Source organism: Ambystoma mexicanum, chromosome 8 (assembly GCF_040938575.1).
Source record: "Ambystoma mexicanum isolate Mex_15411 chromosome 8, UKY_AmexF1_1, whole genome shotgun sequence".
Classification (NCBI taxonomy): domain Eukaryota; kingdom Metazoa; phylum Chordata; class Amphibia; order Caudata; family Ambystomatidae; genus Ambystoma; species Ambystoma mexicanum.
In genome coordinates, this window is record NC_090929.1 from 1,307,223,089 (window position 1) to 1,307,245,299 (window position 22,211).

Here is a 22,211-nt window from a genome sequence, read left to right on the forward strand (position 1 = left end):
TGAACTTGCAGTTAACAGAGAAGAGGGCTGCGACAGCCAGAGAATAATTCAGGGTGAGCAGTGCTTTTATTGAACAGGGTAACTTAAATAGCTACCTTTGCTAAACAAGTGTCAATGTAATTAGCAACCTACAGACTTGCATAGCAAATTGCTGTGCAACACTGCTTATTTTATGCCTTGGGTTAACCAAGCAGAACTATTTAAAACATGTATGCAAGGAGCATACAAGGACAGCTTAGGACATTCTCAGAAGATGATTTAAAAAAGAGGTTTGTGAATATGCACACATCGAACATTAACAGTAACGTGATTTTTAAATGTAGGTCTGACGTGAAAATAAATCAAACATTAAACAACAAAAAGATTTTAGAATAACTAGACTAACTTATCAAACTATTCTTCAGAATGGGAAAATAACTATACCAAATAAACGTAAATACAAATGAATGGAAGAGAAAATAACATGTTTGTACAGAAACACACATACCTGTGAGCGCCAACTCCAGGAGGTAAGCTAGTAAGTCTATTGAACCTGAGATCCAGCCAAACAAGGCTTGAAAGCTGCTGAAAGAAATCCTCAGGAATTCTTGACAAGAGATTTCCTTGCAGGTGCAAATGCTGAAAGAAATTATTAATTTGTATTTTTTAAAACACATTAAACAAGAAAGAGTATGATGTTGTGCTAACATGAGTCACAATACATAGAGAGGAAAACCCAAATACACCACCATAGTGGAAACTCTACCTTTTGGGAATACAGAACTCAAGTAAACAGAAAGGTAGTTAGAAACTATCGACGGTCACATGTATAATACACAAAGGATGGTAAATATTTCATTAAACACAATGGGCCTCATTACGAGGAGGGATGTGAGGGGTTAACAGCGCTGGTAAAGGTGCCAGAGCCGTTAACCCCTTACCGCCCCATTACGAGGTCTGCTCGCGGGACCCGCTCAGGACGCCTGGTTTTACCGTCATTAACGGGCCCGTTGTTAGCATGCTCCCCATTCCCATTGAGCCCTATGGGGGCTCAAATGGGAATGGGTATGGACCGGGTCCGGGTTCTTTGAATGGGGGAATACCGGGCCCTCCAAGGTCGGAATGGCCTGGTATTTCCCCATTCAGAGAACTCGGACCAGGGTTTGGGGGTAGCCATGCCATTAAGGGCATGGCTACCTCCAAACTCGTAATGAGGCCCCATATCTATTTACTCAACAAATAAAAAAAATCAAATATCTCAATTTAAAAAACAACAGAGCCATCTGTTGTCGTACAACATATCAATTCTAAAACACAGTATAAAACATTTCCAGATGTTTGTAACAACAAAACCTAGCTGAGGTAGGATAGTGTGTGCACAATTAACACCATTAGTCAATAACATTAGGAGCATTCACCATCTTAACGTTGTCAAACCCAAGAAATGGCTTACAAACTGGGCCCTGGGGGATGAAGAACTCGACATGTTTCAGTTCTCTTATATGATTCTAGGAACATTCATCAGGAGATATGTCACAATTCCGTTATTACAATAAAACAAAGAGCAACAAGATGACTGAAAGCTAATTTTTTCTTGCTCTGTTTTTTTGTCTATCTACCAACAGCCACATCCTCAAAAGCGAATATACGATTTTCCACTGTGGACAAGGGATGACATGGTCCTCAACCTATGTTGTTGCTCTTTGTTTTATTGTAATAGCAACGGAATTGTTACATAACACAGGGGCTCGATGCCAACATGCACTGTGTGATGCTGGGCACAGAGAAGTAGCAACACAGGGGATTCCCACAGACTCCACCATCTTGACCCAGGACAAAAGCAGAGGATTGTCAGTTCACAGGGGCACCTTCCATTCCCCTGCCTCTGTATGAAGTCCTCATAATCTACATAGAAACAACTACACTAATGGCCTGGTAGAAAAACTGTTCCTAATCTATAAAAATTGTAGAAAATTCTATGAAAATATTCATGAGGCAAACATGTGGCTCCTCCAGGTTTCAAGGGTCAATTAATAAAATACAGTTTTAATTATCGACTAATGTAGGTGCTATAAAAAATAAACATTTTCTAATTTTAATTGTTTAAAAGTCTAACGACACATGCCCAGATACGGTAAAGTGCTATATGCATGGACTCAAGACCCGAGTTTAGGCAAAAATGCCAAAACTCTTTGTGCTTTATTGTGTTATAATATTTTACAAAAGGATCCAAGTTACACATATACAAACTAACCAACAGCTTACATTCAGTCATAACATGTTTTGCTGACTCGGGAACATGTTTTAACCTGAAAATATGACAGAATCTGTTTGCCAATAGAAGCCCCAGCCCTGATCCTATCACAGATACAACTGGAAGATGATTAATGTGCAACCTTAAAATCAAATTTGTAACCCCTGGATCAGGGCACTGCATTAAACATCACTGTGGTCATTTATGAGTCACACAAGAAACAGCCTAGTAGGACTTTCATTTCGATAAACGAGAATAATTTAAATTCCAGTCCAGATAGTTATTTTCTCGCCAAGGCTTTTCTTGAGCCTATAATAATCGTCACTACTTTCAGCATCATACATCCACTCAATGTGTGAAAAAACCTTCTATTTAAGCCCTCAAAATGAATGGTCTTTACTCCAGGTTCAGACACAAAATGTTCCCCCAGAAGACTCAAAATGAGACATTTAGCACAACTAATGGCTTTCAAATATAACTCCCTTCTACTTCTCAAGGCCAAGGCCCTAGGCGATATCAAGCACAGCTCTAATCTTAAAAACTCCATAGGTACTGCCAGAGGGAGGTTCAAAATTCTGCTCCAAAATGTGTCCTTTGATGACATTGAGCCAGTTTAAGTTTTTAATGTCAATTCCTCTAGTCCATAAAGAATTGACAGACACAAGCTTTGCTGATAAAGCTATCTCTGGCCAGCCAGTCTACAACCTACCATTTACTTTGCAAAGTTATTGAATATCGCAGTCAGTTAGGCTACTTTCCTGCCTTTGGCCGAGATCATTTCGAGATATCTCATGGTCTTACCGATCTCCAGGCCCAATTATGTGATGTTTTCTACATACTCAATGCAACCATGGTCCGACATCACTTGCAGCTTCCTAACCAATCTATTAGTAAACCACATTGCCTTTGTTTTTATTGAAATTTACCTCTAGATAATGTTCCTTCACAACAATACAGAATACCCCGATAGCCGATAGATCTCGACATACCCATATACGTGTGATCAAGAACTACCATGTCATTAGCAAACATCAGACAAACAGCATGCTCCTTCCTGATTTTTGGGGGACAGTGTGAAACAAGCATGATTCTAGTGGGCAGATCAGTCTCATAAAGATTGAACAATAGAGGGGCCAGCAAGCAACCGTGCTTTATCCCCTATTTGATTCAATCCAATCCGTAAAATGGCCATCTCCAGCCAGTTAATCTGCATCTTGGTATCAGTGTGTAATGACTCCACAAATAGATGGACTGACAGCCTGTCTAATTTACGCCATGAGGTGCTGCGATTTACCTTTTCAAAGGCAGCTCAAAAGTCCACAAATGTGGCATACAAACCCGAGCTACCCCTGATATTAGCTTTGCCTATAAGGCTATCAATGAAGCACAAATTATGCAAGGTAGTGGATCCTCGTCTGAAAATCATCAAGGATATGCATCGTTTCTACCCACTGCTGAAGTTTCTTTAACACAAAAGAGGTGAAAATCTTCTCCATCACATCCAACATTGTTAACAATCGATAGTTCAATGTTGAGGTACACTAACCCTTCTTATAGATTGGAGTCAGGAGGGCTCGACACCAGGAATCGTGAATAGTATGGCGCTCGCAAACCTTTTGGAACAATATTTCCAAGATTTTGGAAATTTCAAAGCCTAAGAATGACTCTCTATTCCTCTGTTCCCGTCCGCCTTGAAGCGCTTTGAAGCACTTCACCTGTGTATAGGCAGTCTATAAACAAACAATTACAATTACTAGATTTGGCCCCATACCTCCAGATCCTTTTTAAAGCACCATATTTGCCAATCCATTTGGGGCAGGAGCATTGTAGCTGCCCAATAGTCGCCAGAATACTATCTTGATCCTACTCCAGGTTTCAGCTGATATTATACGTTTCTCCTGTCACAGTTCTCTGTTCGGGTATGTTCATATTTTCATTGATACATTTTGACCAGCACTCTGAATGAATAGGATTGGTGACCAAGCAATCTTTCTGGTCCATAGCAGCCCTCCACGCTTTACACATAGTTCTGGTAGTACCACTTTTTAGAGCTCTGAACAGGTGCTGCCATTGAGAATTTCTAGTTGAGCGATTGTACCTCTTTACCCAGTTCCTGTATTTTTATTTGATATTACTAATAACTTTTGCAGCAAGGATCTGAAACAAAGTACTTTATACTTCTAATTTCCTTGTGCTTCAGACGTTTGGCATCCCACATAAACATATCCAACACCTTAACCTGTTAATTTAGAAATTTGGAATTTAGAAACAAGATACTATCCTGAAGTGAAACCAAACGTAGCCGCTGGGCGTTTGACCAAATTTCGAATTTCGTTTACTGTTAGATTTCCTAGATCTGTCAAATAAATTATAATCACCCAGAATTAGTAAAACGTATTTAAATTTGATTTGGACCAGTTCACTTGATTGCCTGCGTTTATTTCCAGGTCCCCAATTTTATGTATATCCGTGTTCGTAGATGGAAACAAGAGACTGCACAATAGAACAGCATGATCGCTCCGTTCGGTGTGGTGCATTTCTAGTAACTGAGCAATACTCATCAACTATTCTGTTACAAAAATAAAATCCAAAGTAGCCCTGGTCCTGCCATTGCTCCAGGTATGTACCACGGGGTGATCTCCCACTGTACACCCATTTAACATAGTGAGCCCATTTGACATAGTGAGCTTCCAGTCATGAAAAAATGTAACCAGAGCCGGGTCTGCCTGTTTGCCAGTTTATGCAATATTGTACTTTTCTCCGACACATTTGAATAGGACACACCACAGGTTTTAGCAGTGCATATGGCATTTAAATCCCCACCTAGCAAAATCATATCTTCGCTATTTCCATCGCATCAATTTGAAAGAGAGTTCAGTAATGTGTTCCATGATTCTTTCAGTTTGGTTTGCCCCTGGGGGTGTGGAGGTCAGACGTTTCTAATGAAAACATGTTTAGGCAGAGTAACAGAAACCACAACTTCAATTGCCATGATAAACCGACTTGCCATGACAAACTCCTTGAGATTTCTTTTGACTCCAGTTACTAAACCACCATATGGTCGACTGAAGAGGCCTTTTTTGGCCAATGTCTGTAAAACACACAGTAGCTATTGATACTTTGAGCAGATGACAGCCAAGCCTCCAGTAAAATAAAAATGCTATTTTTAATTAACTCATTAAAAGACCCAGTTTGACTCAAAAAGTGTTGGTGGCCGCGCGTGTTCCATGAAGATATCTTCCATATTCAGTCATCCATTTTGGGTCTTGCAGGTCAAGAAAGCCATTCCTATCCGCGAATGTTTTCATTTCCTTCAGGTAATAGGGATACCCTATTGGATCTTTTGTTACTATTTGGCTAAGCATCTGTAAGGAACTCATGGGGGCAACAGTTAAGACAGACACAAGTGATCACGGTTCAAGAGCGTTTGTTAAACTGGATCTGTAGGATGGAAAAATGCCTACTCTAAACCTAAAGCTAAGATTGGAGCAAGCTACGACCATCAAATGAAAAATAAGGCAATCCTAGTGGCATCTTATCAAATAAAAGAGCCTATACTAAAAAAAAACTATTGCCAGTCCTTACAACTAAATACAAAAAGAGTGTCGGATGGGTTTCATAAGAAACAAAGAAGTGTTCACAAATAATAAGTCAGAATGTAGTAGTCCGGGGTCTCCCTTCCCCACGTTTTGAGCACGGGACAAGGTGGGACTTCTGAGCACAGCACACTCTCGAGCTTTACCAGCACGAGACAAGGGTTCCGTTCTCAGCTATCAGGTCCATTGATGGTCAAGTCTCTTTTCCCTTAAAAGTCTTGTCGTCGAGGACCTAATTTATTCACAAATAACAAATAAAAAGTTCCTTTTCGTTTGGACGTTGGGTGATGACTTTTCACCCCTGGACCCCCTCTTCCAGGCTCCGATCACTCTTGAACGTCATTCTCTCTCCGTCGGGTTCACTAGGACTTTCCTTGTATTCATAAGTCTTAATGTCTTTTTAAACAATTCACTGTGAACATCCCTCTGTCGGGTTCACCTTTGTCAACACACTGTTCATTGGGACTTCAGGCTTCGCTACTTTCCATCGGCATCCCTCTGCCGGGTTCACTCTTGCCAACTTTTGCCAATCACAGAATTTCTTCTACTTTTTTATGATGCAGGATTCACTTCCCCTAGCATTTTTTTTTATTTTTTTTTTTATTGTAAAACTTCAGTTTAATACAAGATCAAACTTTTGTTACATTACAGTATCCTGAGATTCAACTGTTAGGTTCCCATTAAGAGTGCATGTTTGAGTCACACCTATAATATGGCAATAGAGTTCTTTGAGGTGTTCAAAAAGAAGAGGAAGAACAAAACATTCCTTACACCTCAGATTAAGTACTTTGGTTACAGACAGATTTTCGGTCAGTGGGCAAGATCATGTCTAAGAAGTTGATTAAGCTACATGTGAGCATGGTATTTCTCCCGATTGAGACAGTGTCCCACCCGTCATCGGCATCATAAAAGAACGGTTTATAAGCACCAAGGTGTAGTTCGCAAGCGGTCTTCAGCTGAGTACATTCAGTTATAAGATGTTTTAATGACTCAGTTTCTCCTGTCTTGCAGAACCTGCATTTATCGGAGTTGATTGTAGTATCTCGTCGTCGCCAGAGTGTTTCTCTTGTTGTACGGGCGTTCAGTCTGAATTTCAGGAATTGAGTCCGATGGTGGCGAGAGGGGCAAGAAAATAAGTATTTGGGAGGGGAGTGTAATTTGATCATGCTCTTTGGACCTGGTAGAGTGGATTTGAGAGATGTGCGATGTTCGTAGGTGAGAATCCAGTCCCATAGCTCGAGTTTTTTTTTCGCATGTTGTGGGCGATCAATTAATTCTTCAATGCTGATATTAGCGGCTTCCATGATATTTGTCAGAGCGGAAAGCCATGATTGAAGTAGGCCCGAGTGTATACCAGCAGTGTCATTGACAAAGATTTCATATGCTGGAATTTGTTGACCAAGCTTCATTTTCCTCAGAGTGGATAAGGATTTCCAGATAATTGTTGTCTGAAGTGAGGTCAGAGCCAATTCGTATCTCAGAGCCACCATTGAGATGTCCTTTGAAAGCCCCAATGCCCGTTTCCAAAACCTTCCTTTGAGTTTTTGCCATAACCGATGATCGAGGTTCCATCCTGACTCTCCACCAAATGATATAGTGGGAATGAACTTCTGCAGATAGAATGTTATTAGTGGTTCAATTGAGAATTTGCCATAGTCTTTATTAATTTTGGCACCTTGAATACCAAGTGTATTGGCTCTTGCCATAAGGTCGTTCGTCCAGGCTGATTCGCAAATGGAGGTGTTAACCATTATGCCTAAGTATCGTATGGATGATACAATAGTAAGCGGAGTGTTCTCAATTGCCCATCGAAAGTTTTTGTCCTTCCGTGAGACAATGTTCCCAATACACATGATCTTAGTTTTCCCTGTGTTCAGTTGCAGTTCGTTTATTTTTAGATATTCATTCAACTTCAACAACAGGTTTTGCAAACCTATATGAGTGCGGTCAATCAGCACAATGTCGTCAGCATACACAAGGCAGTTAACAGGTTTGGCGTTGATCTTTGGGGGAAAACAGTGGGTGGCTTCCATCCATTTCGGTAGGTCAGAGATAAATATTTTAAACAAATCAGCCGCCAGTGGGCATCCTTGCTTGACCCCTTTATATGTTGGAATTGGATCGGTCAAGTCGCCTTGGGAATTTACTCTTACTTGAACAGAAGTGTTGGAGTGAAGCGCTATTAGAGGATCAAGAATTTGGGATGGACAGTTCCACTCGCTTAGTTTGGCCCACAGTTTTTCGCGATGAACTGCGTCGAAGGCTTGTTTTAAGTCGACAAAAGCAAAAAAGATTTTTGTTTTAGCTTTCAGGGCTTCAAGTTTTAGGATGGTTAATATAGTTAAATTGGCATCAACGCCTACGTTTTTCGTGAAACCTGTTTGTCGACAATCTACTTGATTCGCCTTGATGCCCAAGCAGTCAACTTCGTTCGGAGGAATGAGCCAAATATTTTGCCCATGGTATCAAGCAGGGCAATTGGACGTTATAGTTTGATTGATCATCTCTGTTACCCTTCTTGTAAATTGGTACTACAATTGCCTTAGCCCAAGACTCGGGTGTTTTTTTCGAGGTTGAAATTTGTCGAAACAAAGATTCCATAAGTTTGGCCCAATGGTGCTTGTGTTTTTTTTCGCATGATGTTAGTTATTTGGTAGGGTCCTGCTGCTCCTGAGTTTTTTTAATTTTTGAATTGCTGATTCAAGATCAGCAGATGATGAGTTATATCCCATACTTTAGTGGAAGGAAGACGGTGAACTTGGGGGATTTGATAAGGTTGTTCGTAAATTTTGGTAAAGTAATCCACCCATGAAGAGCTTGAGATTGCATTCGAGATGAATGGATTGGTTCTTGTGTTTCCTTTATTTAGGATGGTCCAAATTTCTCGTGAGTTCTTTGTAATAATTATTTTTAACATAATTTCAGCTCTGTTTTGCTCTATTATGACAGAATGGGATTTAAGCCAATTTCTATATTCCTGGCGTCGTGCCTTTGTGCTTCTTCGTATGTCATTTGGATCAGCATGTGTTTTCCTTAACATTCGAAGGTCCTTCCTCAACAGTTTTTTGGCCGCTGCTATTTCTGAGCTATATAGATTTTTCGATGTAGGACCGTGTGTGTTTGAGTTGGCGTGTTGTTGTGAACATGCAAACAGCAAAGGAACATAGTCCACGTTATTTGAGGCTTCGAGATGGAGGTTTAATTTCTCTATTGACGAGCCAGTGGTTTTTAGCCGATTTCCGGCCGCAGTTATTGTCAGTGGGAGTTTGTAGGTCTTCGGATGAGCAAAAGTATCGAAGTCCATACATAAACGAAGCAAATCATGGTCACTTGCATCTTTTTGAACTACTTCTAGTGAAACAATTCTTCCAAATAGGTTACAAGAGACCCAAATGTAGTCAAGAGTGTTTCTAAGTAGAAGTCGCTTCCAGGTTGTCTTGGAGGGTTGGTCACCTTTGGCGTTGCCATTAACCATCTTGCAGTTTTGTGACGAAAGTGCTTGTGTCCATAGTTTACCTCGTAATGTAACTTCGTCTTTAGGAATAGCATTGTTTTCCAACGTGTGATGGTTAAATCGATACCAGCTGCAGTTCAAGTCACCACATATTAACAGCGATAGATTGCAGTATTTAAGAAAAGCATCGTCAATGAGAGTTGTTATTGAGTCGATAAATTCTTTGGTGGTAATCATTGCCGGGTTCCAGTAGCAATTGATTATAAGGAGATAGTTTGAAATTCCTGAGTTTTCTTTCCCAATTCGAATGTTCGTACCCTGAACAAACGGGTTTGGGTTAACCGCATCCTGGGGAGTCATCCAGTTTTGAATTTTCAGTAAGGTCATTAAGCCTGAATATGGACGACCCTTAGTATTTATTTTGGCTGGATTCAGATGAGTGGTAAATCCGTCACGATTCGGAGCATCGCGCAGCCATGTTTCTTGAAGGAAAATTGCGAAGACCTCGTCAAGCGGTTCTGTAAAATTATCAAACAGATGAAAGAATCCGCGAGTATTCCAGGAGAGTAACCTTAACTTTGTCCGTGTTGTTCATGGTTATTGAGGATTTTTGTGAATAGACTGGGTCTTCTGTCTGAATTCTCTGATGGTGGATTTGTAATCCATATCATTTTGTAATCTGTGCGAGAGGGATAGTGACTTCCGCAGGGATGTGCAACAGATTGCTCTTTCGAAGTTTCCTGAATTTGGTAAATTAGTTGAAACTTCTTTTTGAATTTTCAAGTCGGGTTCTAGGGTTATATCGAATCCATATAGTAGCAGTTCTTCGACTGCTTGCAGTAGGATGTTTTTTACTGCAGACTATTTGATGTGTAATAGTACTTGATCAGTTGTTTTTTCCGTTGCATATTCTACGATCTTGATGTCATCTGTAGTTATTGATCTGAGTTGGGGAACACAGGCGAATAGTTTTAGGACGTTCGCTCTGTTCAGGTTTACTTCTTTTCCGTCAGAGTCGATATTCTGGAGACGAAGCTTCCATGAACTTGTTACAGGTTTGGCACTTAGTCTATCGGATACTCGCGAGTGTGAGTGTGAACCGTTTATTCTTTGGTTTATTGTTTGTTTCGGGTCTAGTTTTGAGCTAACAGGTGAAGACTGGATCTTTAAGGAAGTTGCCCGAACCGTCCTGACGTGACGTCTAGACGCGTTTTCTTTCAAGAGGGATTTCTTCCTTCCCTGGTTTCCTTTGTCGATTGGTGCCGAAACTACAGGAGAAGAGTCAATATTAGTTTTGCTTCTAATGGAATACGCAGACAAATCGCATAAGTCGACAGAGCCGTTTTCGCCGGACATATTTGAGATATCAGAGTCTGTATTCAGGCGACAGCGTTTGGTTGGTAATTTGGTCATGATTTTTTTTTTTTTGTCAGTTGCATGTACTAGCTCATGAGATTGTGTTAGATCATCGTGAGGTTTTACATTGTCACGTACAAATAGCCTAGTTTTTTTCGGGGTCGTCAAAGTTCTTATGAATTTTTTGACATTCGTTCGTTTGTTTTTTTGTAATGCTTCTTTTGGACCCGATTTAATTAGAGGTTTCCCGTCGGGTTTTTAGCCTTTCTTATGAGTTTTGGTTAAATCTAGAGTTTTGGCAGGGCCAGTAAAAATGTTAAATGAAGTGGGTTTAAAGATCACTGGACCAGAGGATACTTCTTGGTTCTCAGTTGTGTCTTTTGTATGACGAAGAGCATTTTTTAATTGTTCGTCACAACCACTAATACGTTCAGCTGAGCTAAGGTGCTCAGCTGTAGGTTGCAAGAAGTGGGTGTGAGGTGAAGGGGGCTGGACCTCGTTCGAATTTAATGCAACAGCATTAGAGTCCGAAGTTATTGCGTTTGGTAATCCTACGTCCACATTTTGAGTTGCCGGAGAACTTGAAGCCGGGACTAGCGTTTGGGGATATTGGGTTGCATTTTTTCTCATCCATTTCAGTGCTTCTAGAAGACCTTCTGATAGAGAGTCATTTTGACAATGGTGTCTAGCTGCCAGATCACCTAACCGCTCTTGCCATCCTTTGGAAATATCAGCATTTTTTTCCATTTCTGTTTGAAGGAAATTCGTAAAGTGATCAATTTTTTCTATTTTTTGCGTCAAGTTTTGAATAATCGCACCTTGATCACTTAATTGTCCATGTAGAGCTTCATATAATTTAGTGAACGGGGCTAAGGCTACTGCTGATGCTGCTAAAACATTATTGTGAATTTGTGATAAAGCTTCCATTGATATATTCACAGATTTAACTTTGCCTGCTAAAGGTAGTTCCTCAATCGAAGACGCATAAGAGCAATTCAGGTTGAACTTTGCCTTAATTGGTGAAAGAGTTTTTGTTAGATTTGGCAGGTGAGTATCGCCATAGACAGACTCAGTCGGCCGGTGAGGTGTACTTGCGTGACTAGCATGCTGGTCGTCGGGTTTTTGCGGAAAGTGCATTTTGGATTTTAACTCTGCAATTCTTTTTAGGCGACGCGCTCTTGCAAGAGAGCTTGGATCCAGGTCAGATGTTTTTGCTGTTGCTGTTTGGGGGGTCAAGTCAGAGGGGTGCCAGTGTGGACCGCTCGGAGACGCACCTAAAACCTCTGGCGCCTGACATGCATACCCACTATTATTGCCTAGTACAGGGGCCTCATTTTTGTGATTCGTTCCCGGATAAATCATCTTGGACGTTACAGTCGGTCGAGCCAGAGGATTGGAGGTCTTGTGGGTTAGGTCAGAGGAAGATTCCTTTGACACTATCGGCCGTTCATTGTGATTTGAGGACTCTGCATCTGTTGAAAAAAAAATTCGACTGAGGCTGGTTGGACTGGCTGCTAGGAACAGAAGTAGAAGTGCAAGAGCCTAAGTTTGCCGAAGTTACAGCCCTGGAAGACTTAGTCTGTGAAAGTGAAGATGTTGGATTTGCAGAGTTAACATTTGCCGGAAGAAGGTGAGGAGGCATCGCGTTTGAGATGTTTAGTAGTTCGTCATCACTCACCGCAAAAGGCAACATTACATGATTGTTAAGAGTCCTTAGTTCGCAGGGAAATAAAGTCGTTGCATTTTCGACCTGAACTATGTCGTGGTCTACTAAATGTGCTTGTTGTTGTGAGACACGGGACACGTCTGTACTCAGTTGTGTTGTAGTACGCAAGTTGGAATTTGAGTGAGTGGCAATTGAAGGTAATGGAAGCTTTCCAAGTTGAGGAGCCGCGTCTTCATCCGAAACGCTGGCCGGAGGTGCTGACATCAAGTTGGTGGGGTGACTATGAGAGAGTATTATGGGCACGGAATTTACAAGCTCTTTTTCAAGTCCATGACCTTTGTTTGCTTCTTGTTGAGCGTGAGTTGGCGTTATGGGAGAATTCCTATGTTTCCCTTGATGGATCTGGTGTACAAGATCCCAAACTGCCGTGTCAGTGACAGATAAATTGTCAGTTGTTAGTTGGGATGTACATCTTTCAATGCAGGGAAGTAGTTCTTCAGTTGAGCTTAAGGTGTTTTGTACATCTTGTATAGAGTTTGTTGTTTGTAGTCCTAAAGAACAGACCGATGTGTCATGTGAGAAAACTGCAGGGAGGATGGGTGAAGCAAGTAAGATGCGGCTTGCAGTTTTGCTTACCTTTTTAGAGGCTGAGGCTTTCATCGCCGTCCACGGATTAAGCGTGCGCCGATGTTGGAGTTTTTTTCCGTGTCTGGGGGCCTGTGGGTTCAGCACTCAGCGTCATCAACGAATCTTACTGCAGATGGACCACAGCGCAGATACAAGGACGCTTGGGGGCGATTTGGGATGAACTAGAATCGGATGTTGTACTCCGAACGCCGCAAGTATGCTCGAGAATGATTTATCGAGGGAGGGGGCGAGCAGTGCCTCGTCGTGCAGCTCCTCAGGTAATAAAAAAAAGTCAAAAGACAGAAGACGGGCAAAACTCTGCTACTGGGCTCCTCAGGATGCCTGAATGTTTCGCGGGTCCAGCAGCCTCTGCTTCTTGCGCCGGGTATGGTATCCGCCACACGCCAAAGCCGCCAAACAGCTAAACAGGTGTAGCACAGCCCTTCTGCCACAGGGCTTCCCCCTAGCATTACAATATTCTACCGGTCAAAGACTTTTGACTGTACAGCAGATTTTGCTAGACCCCCTGTATGATCACTTTGACCCCTTTTTTCCCCCGTTCCCAAGGCCTTATGGCAATGGTAGTTTCAACAATAGGGTAATTGTCCATAGTTTCTCTAGAGAGCAACCACATGGTGTCGGACTTCCCTGCGGCTGGTCTTCCCCTCTCGTATTGACAGTTCTTTGTATTTGTCTTCAATTAGTTGTTTGCTACTTTTGTTCCACACAGTTCGGTTTCTTATCAGCTTTCCCTTCGACTTACCGGGTGTAATGAACCTCTTGGCCTTTCTTGTCTCCGTCAAGGCCAGTACCACAGTGGCAAGCGTCTCTCCCCGGCTTGGTTATTAGCGGAGGAGGGCCCTGTGTACCATTGACATCTGCTGCAACACACGCTGGCTATTGTTCGAGGTCTTATGATTCCTTCCAAGGAGGCTTTGCAGGCTTGGGTCGGAAAGGGCAAGGTTGCTTCTCTTCTGGTCACCCTTTCGGGTCTCAACGGCTTTCTCCTCCTCTTGAACTGCCGTACTTGGACAGCTGAGTCGTTGTGCAGTCTGCCTTGCTCGTACTGTGCTCTTCTGCTCCATCTTTTATCCCTGTGGGGAAGGAAAAGGGCCGTCAGGTGTGTGCGATTCTGGTCAATTGACTGACTTTGCCTGATAATTGTATTGGGACATGTCAAGTAAACGGCTCTGGTGTTCATCTGTTGTCTTTCATGGTGTGCAAAAGTGTTCATGTGGAAAACGGGGAGGGGGAGAGCAGGGTTTCTGAATATCCTACGTGGAAGGATGGGGAAAAGGAGTTGGAAGAAAGGGATACCGCGTCCCACCAGTCAAGTGTCCCAATTCCACACCCCAAAGACCCCCATCCAGGTGATCCTCCCTCACTGGTCCACCCCCAGGAACTGGATCCAATAGCGATGGCTGTGGCCTGGCCACCTGGATTCCAGATGCCTGGGGACTAGTTAGGGAAGACACCTTCAGGTTTCTCACACAACCACCTCGCATTTAGAGCAGCATGGAACTGCTTAGGCGCTACTAACTAACATCCAATTCATAATCCATTTTCCGAAAGTTAATTGCATGTGAGCGAATGAGCACTTCCGTGTCGGACATGTAACAGTGAATATGAGACCAACTGTACTCATTTCCTTGCTCAAGTGACTCTACAAAGTCACAGTTTCCTGTAGTCAAAACGCAAAGCCAGTGAATTTGCTGCATAAAATTAAGGAAGTCCGATCGGTTGTTCCATTTCGTCTGCTGTTTTGGAATATTACACATAATTGTGAAGACCTTGTTGTCCAAGACTTTTTCCCTCTTCTTATAAGCGAAAAAACATGCAGGAAGTTCAATGGGGTATATTTCTTTTATGAGCATTTTATGTCATGCCTCCCTTTTCATTAGATTATCCACACTTTGTTTCAATAATATACTGCTCTTTCAGGCTGACGACATTCTTTTCCAGGGGTTCCTTATCCCATTTTAGCAAGCTTGTTAATGTCCCCATTGATTTTGTAAGTTGCTTCTTTCTGCAATTTTCCTTTCTTCGCAGCTTCTTTGACCCTTTTTGTGCCCCTAAGAGGACTGTGGAATTTAAAGGATCGATCTGAACCACTGACTTTTGGGTTGTATTTTTTGCTTCACATACTCTTTTACGCTTGGCAATCCTTTGTTGCTTACATAATTGAAAGAGTTTAGAAGTATTTTTTTTATCTGAAGTACCATTGCTCATGTTCAAAGCGTCCAAAACATCGAACAGGAGGTTTTCGTCCGCTAAGGGGCAGATCCTCACAGGGAAGCCTCATAGCATGCATTTGAACTTAATACAGCCAGGACTTCAGGCCTTTCTTCCATGAGCTTTCCAATTCGCATCACAATATCGCCATGTTATTTCTGGAGTTTGTCCATTATGCCACAAAGGTTGAGCAGGATGTTTACTGCAAATTGAAGCGTAGCAACAATGGAAATATCTATAGACTCCCTGCTGACAGAGCTCACGCCTTCTGATGCAACCGAATAAGCACATAGCTCTGGCGTGGTAGATAAACAGAGATACATTTTTTGACAAGTTTCAGTTTGTCGTGCCCCAGCTATAGGTTAGTCCTTATTGCCCTTGCTAGGTGCATTTGTGGCACCCACTGCTGTGCTATATGAGAAACATTCAAGCCTCTTTGTGGGGTGGTAGACATGGTATGGTTCTTCAGCCTGTTGCTGTATGGTTTGTTTTTCTTCAGGTTGTTGGACTTGGCTTTCACGGTAGGTTTGCCAGGCATCTTTTGTGTATGTCAAAGCAGCTTGCCTTTAAATGTTAATCAAACTTATATTTAGCATACAACAATATCAGCGGCTGGTTCATTCCGCTTACCGTCTCTGCTTCTGACTCAGAGGTTCCAAAAATGGAACCGCTGGCAGGTTCCAAGGCAGTATAATTGACAGCCGGGCTGCAAGATTTTAAACAATTAGGCAGGCCCTGGTGTGTTCGGCGCCACTGCCCAGAAGAAATGTTCATCAGAGCGTAGTAAGGAGTACATCGGCAATGTTTCCTGCCAAACTGCTGGCACTTGAAAGAGCACTTGCCGAGAGTGTGTGCAATGGGGAATAGGAGGTGTCTTGTGGGAAGGTGGAAGGGTCGGGAGTCTACCAAAGTGGTCACTACTCTCAATGGGGTCCTCCTTCCCCATGTCATCCTACCATTGAGTACCACCACCAGGTGAAACTATCAGGTAGCGGCCTCACCTCCCTGGCCTTATGAAAAGGGGCCTCCCCATCTAAAGCAGTGACGATACTTCTGGATTGGTCACAACCCATTTTTGGCTGTGGCACATTCGGTGGCACAAACGCTACCTTTGTGGAAAATCATTGCCAACACATAAGAAAGGTATGTGTGCTGATAATGTGCTTACCTGCTTGCCATTGTAGGTAGAAACGCCAAAGCTCGAAATCGCTGCCTCACAGAATGTTCATTTATGTGCGTTGTGGTCATTTAAACCATAAACCAACCAGGGAATGTTTTAAAATGAGTGTGTTAAATAGAATCCCATTCCTGTTCAGAAAGCGTACTGATCCTTCATCTGTTGGCTTCTCACCCATTCCCTCATCACAAAATTCACAACGCTGGTGTTGAATTAACAGTTTAGGTTGTGGGTCGCACTGAAAAGTAGAGCGCAGGCCACTACAAGCTGTTTTGTCTCCCTGGGGTGTGAAAGCAGATCATAAGAGAAGAGCTCAGGAAGATGATGGACTCTCATATAGTATTTATCCGAAGGCCCAACCAGACGTGGTGATTTTGTATTGTAGGGGTCCCATCAATGACATTGCTACTTTCCCACAACGCATCAGTTTGGACACTAACTGTTTCATGTATGCAGTGTAATTCTGAGCTATTGGGCCTCATTACAACTCTGGCGGTAGCCGTGCTGGTAAAACCGGCAGGCTGCTTCGGAGTTGTCATTTTTTCCGGCGCATGTCTTCACAGAATCACGGGGGCATTACAGCCCCAGCGGTACGTGAAGTCAGGCGCCAGAAAAAGTTACTCCCCATTCCCATTTGAATCCCATAGCATTCAATGGGAATGGGGAGGACGGAAGCATCGGCACCGTGTGCAACAGTGCCAGTGCTTCCGTCGAAGTTTGTGAGTGGCTGCCGTCCCACAGAACTGAGTGTGCCGGTCCAGTAACAACGGTGCCGGTACACTAACCGGCACTGTTACCCGACCGGCACATTCGTAATGAGGCCCATTGTCTCTTTCGCAGATTTGTGAAGCATAATAAGCAAATATCTGAAGGAGTCATGCACCACTTGTAACCTATGCCCCTCTGCCCAGCAGCAGTCAGCGGGAATACCTCTGATTTATCTCTTTTGAGGTGCATCCCTGAACATCCGCCGAAATCCTCTACCGTCTAAAGGACCGCCCCGCATCTCTGGCTGGGTCCCTAATATAAAGCAGGATATCATCCGCATATAAGGAAATCACTGTTGGCGGACCACCTAATCTCAGTTCACACCTGGCATGCCGTTGTCAAACCAAGTCAGCCAAAGGTTCAATCACAAGCACGAACAAAAGGAGGAGACAAAGGACACCCCTGACAGATGCCGCTCCCCAAATGAATGGGCGCCGATGTCATCTCATTGGTAATGACTCTCGCTATTGGGTCTGTATATAAAAAACGCACCCATGATATAAAGCAAGGCCCGAAGCCAGCATTTTCCTAAACTGCGTAGAGATATGGCCATTGTCAAATGTCTTAACGATATGGCCAATGGCACCGTAGTCAGGGGCACCTGCGCCATCACGTAAAACCGTTGGAAATTTAATGCTGCAGCCCTGCCAGGTATGAACCCTGACTGATCATTAAGTATGAGGTATGGCATCAGTGGCTGCAACCAATTTGATATTGCTTTGGTGAATATCTCGGCATCAACATTTATCAATGACAGAGGGTTATATGATGCACATTCACTAGCCTCTTTACCTGGTTTCAGCATAACTGTAATCAAGGCTTTGTGCACCGTTTCTGGGAGAATCCCGCGATTTAAGGCCTCCCCGAAGCAGATATGGTACAAAGATAACACCAAACTCCTTTACCCGAGGGGAGTGAATTAATTACCCTCTTAAGGTCCTCTGCAGAAAGAGGACCTTTTAATGCTTGCAAAGCCTCTGTGGACAATAAAGAAGTGGGGATTGCACCAAGATATTCCCTGATTGCAGCCACTGATGCCTCACCCGCGGGCCGATATTGACGATCAGAAGTAGTGGAACACCTCATTAATGTCCCTCTCGGAGCACACCTGTGCTCCAGCCTCAGTGTCATTATGCATGTTTGGGTCCCTGCCCACTTCCCTGTATATCAACAGGGCTAGGAAACATCCCAGTCTCTCTGGTCCCAGTACCGGCGTGACATCCCAGGCCTGTCTAAGAAGCAAATCTCCCCCTGAGCGAAGTCCGCTAGTACTCCAGGGTAGGGATCTCCAGCAGAGCAGTCTTGGAATTCTTACAATTGTTTGTCAACCAACTTCATACCTCACTTAAGCACCAAGACTCCATGTTCAGTTGACATAATCGCCACCCGCATGTAGGCCTTAAATTCCTGCCATAGCACTGCAACTGACAAAACTAACCCCACATTCTGAGAAAAAAAAAAAACATCAATGCTGTCCCGCAGTCCACATGCAAAGGTCGGGTCTCTCAGCGCCTCAAGCTTGAAGCACCATGGGAGCCTGGGGCAGCCTTCCATGAATCAGATAATAACCAACATCAAGGGAGAATGATCTGAGAAGGCCCTAGGGTGCATGAAACAATCCACTACCCCTGGTAAATGTTAGAGAGAAACTACATATCTATGCAAGAGTGCATGTTATGGACTTTTGAGTAGTAAGTGAATCCTCGATCAGGTCTTTGCTGCAGTCACCAAACATCAACCAAGTTTAAGTCCTTCACACCAGACGAGATCATGCATGCCACTTTTGTTAATTCACGGGGACCAGTTGTCGACCTACCCACAGGCATATCCATGATGGTTTTAAAATCACCACCCCATAGAAGAGGTCCCCTCGGAAACCTCAACAAGAGATTTGTCAATTCCACATAGAAATCAGGGTCATTTGTATAGGACCATAAAAATTTAGCAAGATTAATTATTTCTTGCAGAGCAGTCCATGCACCAGCACGTATCTACCTCCTTCATCCACAATTAAGTCCTCACAGGAGAATGGAAGTGTTCTATGAATCAACATCAACACCCCACGAGCGATGGTAGAGTAGGATGTAAAAGATTGCTGTCCATCCAAAGACTGGCCCACCCGCTTAGCCACTGACTGCACAAAATTGGTCTTTTGCAGAAAGAGTATATAAACTTCCAAACTATTGGCCTGAGCGACAATTTTCTGGGTCTTCACACAATAAACAAGCCCCCGAACATTCCAGCTCAATAATTTAATCTGGGTCGAGCCTGCCACTGACCCAATTCCAATCTAACATATTGTCTGTAGTTGCTCTCAAAATGCACCTATAAAATCACTTTGTTGCAGACCTAGCCCTGTAAATTCCATATGGCATCAAGTATTTGTAAATTTATACACCACTTTCTCTCGTGCCCCCCTCTAGTAGTCTCTTGTCATAGACCAGTCTTCTGGGAGTTCAGCAGAGGGGCGCTGAATCTGTATTTTAGCTTCTATAAACTTCACTGGTTCTTCTGGCACAGTGGAAAGTAAAACAATAATAATACTTTGTGATTTAATCCTAAATTTAGGATTTTACACATCGTATGTATGTCATAGACCATACAAAACATACAGAACACAAAACATAAAAACAAATAGCGATCATAAAATCAAATAATACCTCCACAAGTCTAATAATACATCATAGTACAATACAATGCCATTAGTCAATTAAGCAATGCATCAAAAACAAAAACAAGATTAAATTCAATATATACAAATAAGAGTAAAGAATAAATAAAATGTACATATGATGCGAAATACAGTATCGGAGCACTGAAGTGCATAAAGAGTGAACCACCATATCATGATCATGATGCATCCAGAAGTAGGATTTTATCATGTGTCCACACCCTAAAAAGAGCAAGTTGGCGACCCAAATACTCGGGGTTAAGGCAACTATCCCAAAAGGCTTCCTCAGTTATGGCATCATAATTATTTACCCATTTTCCAAATGCACACATATATGTTGGTCCCAGTTTTGGGCAAAGGGTTAAGACATGTCCAGTACTCCTATGGCCTGGCATATTGTTACGCTCACCTGATGTACACGGGGGCGCCGAATGGAGCTGGACGTTCTGGTGATGAGTGGTTCCTTGTGGCCCCTCTGACTTCGTCACGAAAGCAGGTTTGCCTAAAAATGTAAAATCAAATGTTACCCAACCATAAGGACGAGGGCAACTCCTGCTTCCCGTGACCACCTCTTGCACCCCTCTGCTATGTCTCACCTTTGTATTGTAAATGGCAGGCTCTCCGTCCTGCGTCTTTATGCAGGGGTGCGTAGTAGTTCTAGGATCTAGTTACTTCACTGATCCTGCAGAGTTCCAAACAACTGTGACTCAATAGGTAAGTCTCTTTCCAATGGTATGGATTGCTTAAAGTTCAAGTTGTAAGTCCACTACTGTGCCCCTTCCTACAGGTTTTCCCCTTGTGCTTAATATGGAGTGAGGTCCTTTTCAGGAATGGTAGCTGGCTAAGAAGGTAAGTTTTGCGCTAGCGCTATGCAAAATTCTTTCCCCACGGTTTTGTTCTCTGCACAACTAACCTGCTGTTCTTTGCATTCTGCAGGTGTGGAATCTCCAGAACAGAGTTTGCGTGAATATGTATTGCGGGTCCGCAAAGAATTGCTGCCTCCGGGTGAGTAGCGGCGTTGCACAAGATTTTAAGTCTAAATGAGGCTTTCCCCACTGCGTGGCTAACCTGATGTCTTCTTTTATGTTTCTACAGATGTGGCAGCTCCGGGGCGGCGATCGGAGGATGGGCGGCGATCGCGTGATGGTGCTCCGATGGATAGCTGGACTGAGCAGGCTTCTGGTAAGTATTAGCGTTGTGCTGAATAGCGATGAAGCTTGCGTGGCCTGCGCAGCTAACCTGGTGTCCTCTCCCTTGCAGCTCGGCAGTAACAGAGACTCCACGAATACTGAGATGGAAAATCAGTAAAGTGTCTTGTTCTGCTCTCTTTTCTCTCTTTCTTCCTTGCAAGTAGCTCGAGACAACTGGACGGGCGTAGCTGAAGACTGGCCTGGAGTTTGCAGACACGGTCAGCGTTACGCTGCAGGAGTGCAGAATAACGCAAAGCGTGTTCTGTACAAAGGGCGTGGCTTATATAGTCGGAAACAAAATAAGTTCCCAATTTGGGAACTCACGTCCCCTACACACTTTCTAGTGTCTGGAAAACCAGACCAATAATTAGTTTGATATGTAAATAATGTTTCAAATCGTATTCAAGGGAAACTTTAAATTCTATGAAATTCAGAACAAATTATTAAGAAAGAAAGCATTCAATCAAATGTGGTCACAAGAACCAATCTTCATTTTTATTCTTGATGTTGAAGCTGTGGATGGCCCAACGTGTTTCGAGTGGTACAACACTCTTCATCAGGGGCAAAACAATTTTTCTAGAGAAAATATGTACAATATTTACATTAGAATTTTTCTTAAAGTGTAAAGTAATCATTTAAACACATTAGATTGCGAAGATATATAGTGTGCGTATGTGCGAGCATTATTGGAGTTCAATTTGCATGGTTAAAGGTACAGAGTATACAGTAGAGAACATCATGTCAACCACTCTAATATCATAACATTACGATGATTGTCAGGTAGAAAAAAGATATCATGAGATTCCCTTATCAAAGAAAATAGGTACAAAATGCAACTAGTGTGAGATCTGCATGATCAAAAAGAGAAATAATGGCAGAAGTAACTCTAACCTTGTGCTTTTTATAACATTTCTTCAAGAGAAAACGGGGATCCGGCTCTGGGATCCCGGGCATTCATGGACACAGGTCTAGAATTCTTGAGAAAAACCTTTTGTCTGTAAGGAGAAAATAGACATGGAAGACGTCTACTGAGCAAAACTATCAGATAGCTAGTGAAGAAAAGAATGGACAAAAGAAAACTAAATAAGATAACTTTCATCCAGGAGAAAGTCCTAACCAGAATGTGGCTCCAATATTTAGGAAGTAGTAGGGAGATTTTCAAGAAGTCTGGGAGGTCATCAGGGCTTGACCGCCGAGTTAGCATGAAGGAAAGAGAAAAGCAAGAGTAAGAGAAAAGGAAC

General features: G+C 42.8%; 1 protein-coding gene across 3 annotated transcripts in view; it reads right to left on the bottom strand.

The window, feature by feature from the left end:
• The window catches only part of LRRC27 (leucine rich repeat containing 27), a 750,327-nt gene that overhangs the window by 493,139 nt on the left and 234,977 nt on the right, over positions 1 to 22,211 (bottom strand). For all 3 annotated transcript variants that reach the window (XM_069611415.1, XM_069611417.1, XM_069611416.1), the window contains exon 3: positions 488 to 618. In XM_069611415.1, coding sequence (XP_069467516.1) covers positions 488 to 618 — 131 coding nt within the window. The remainder of the gene's footprint in view (positions 1 to 487; positions 619 to 22,211) is intronic.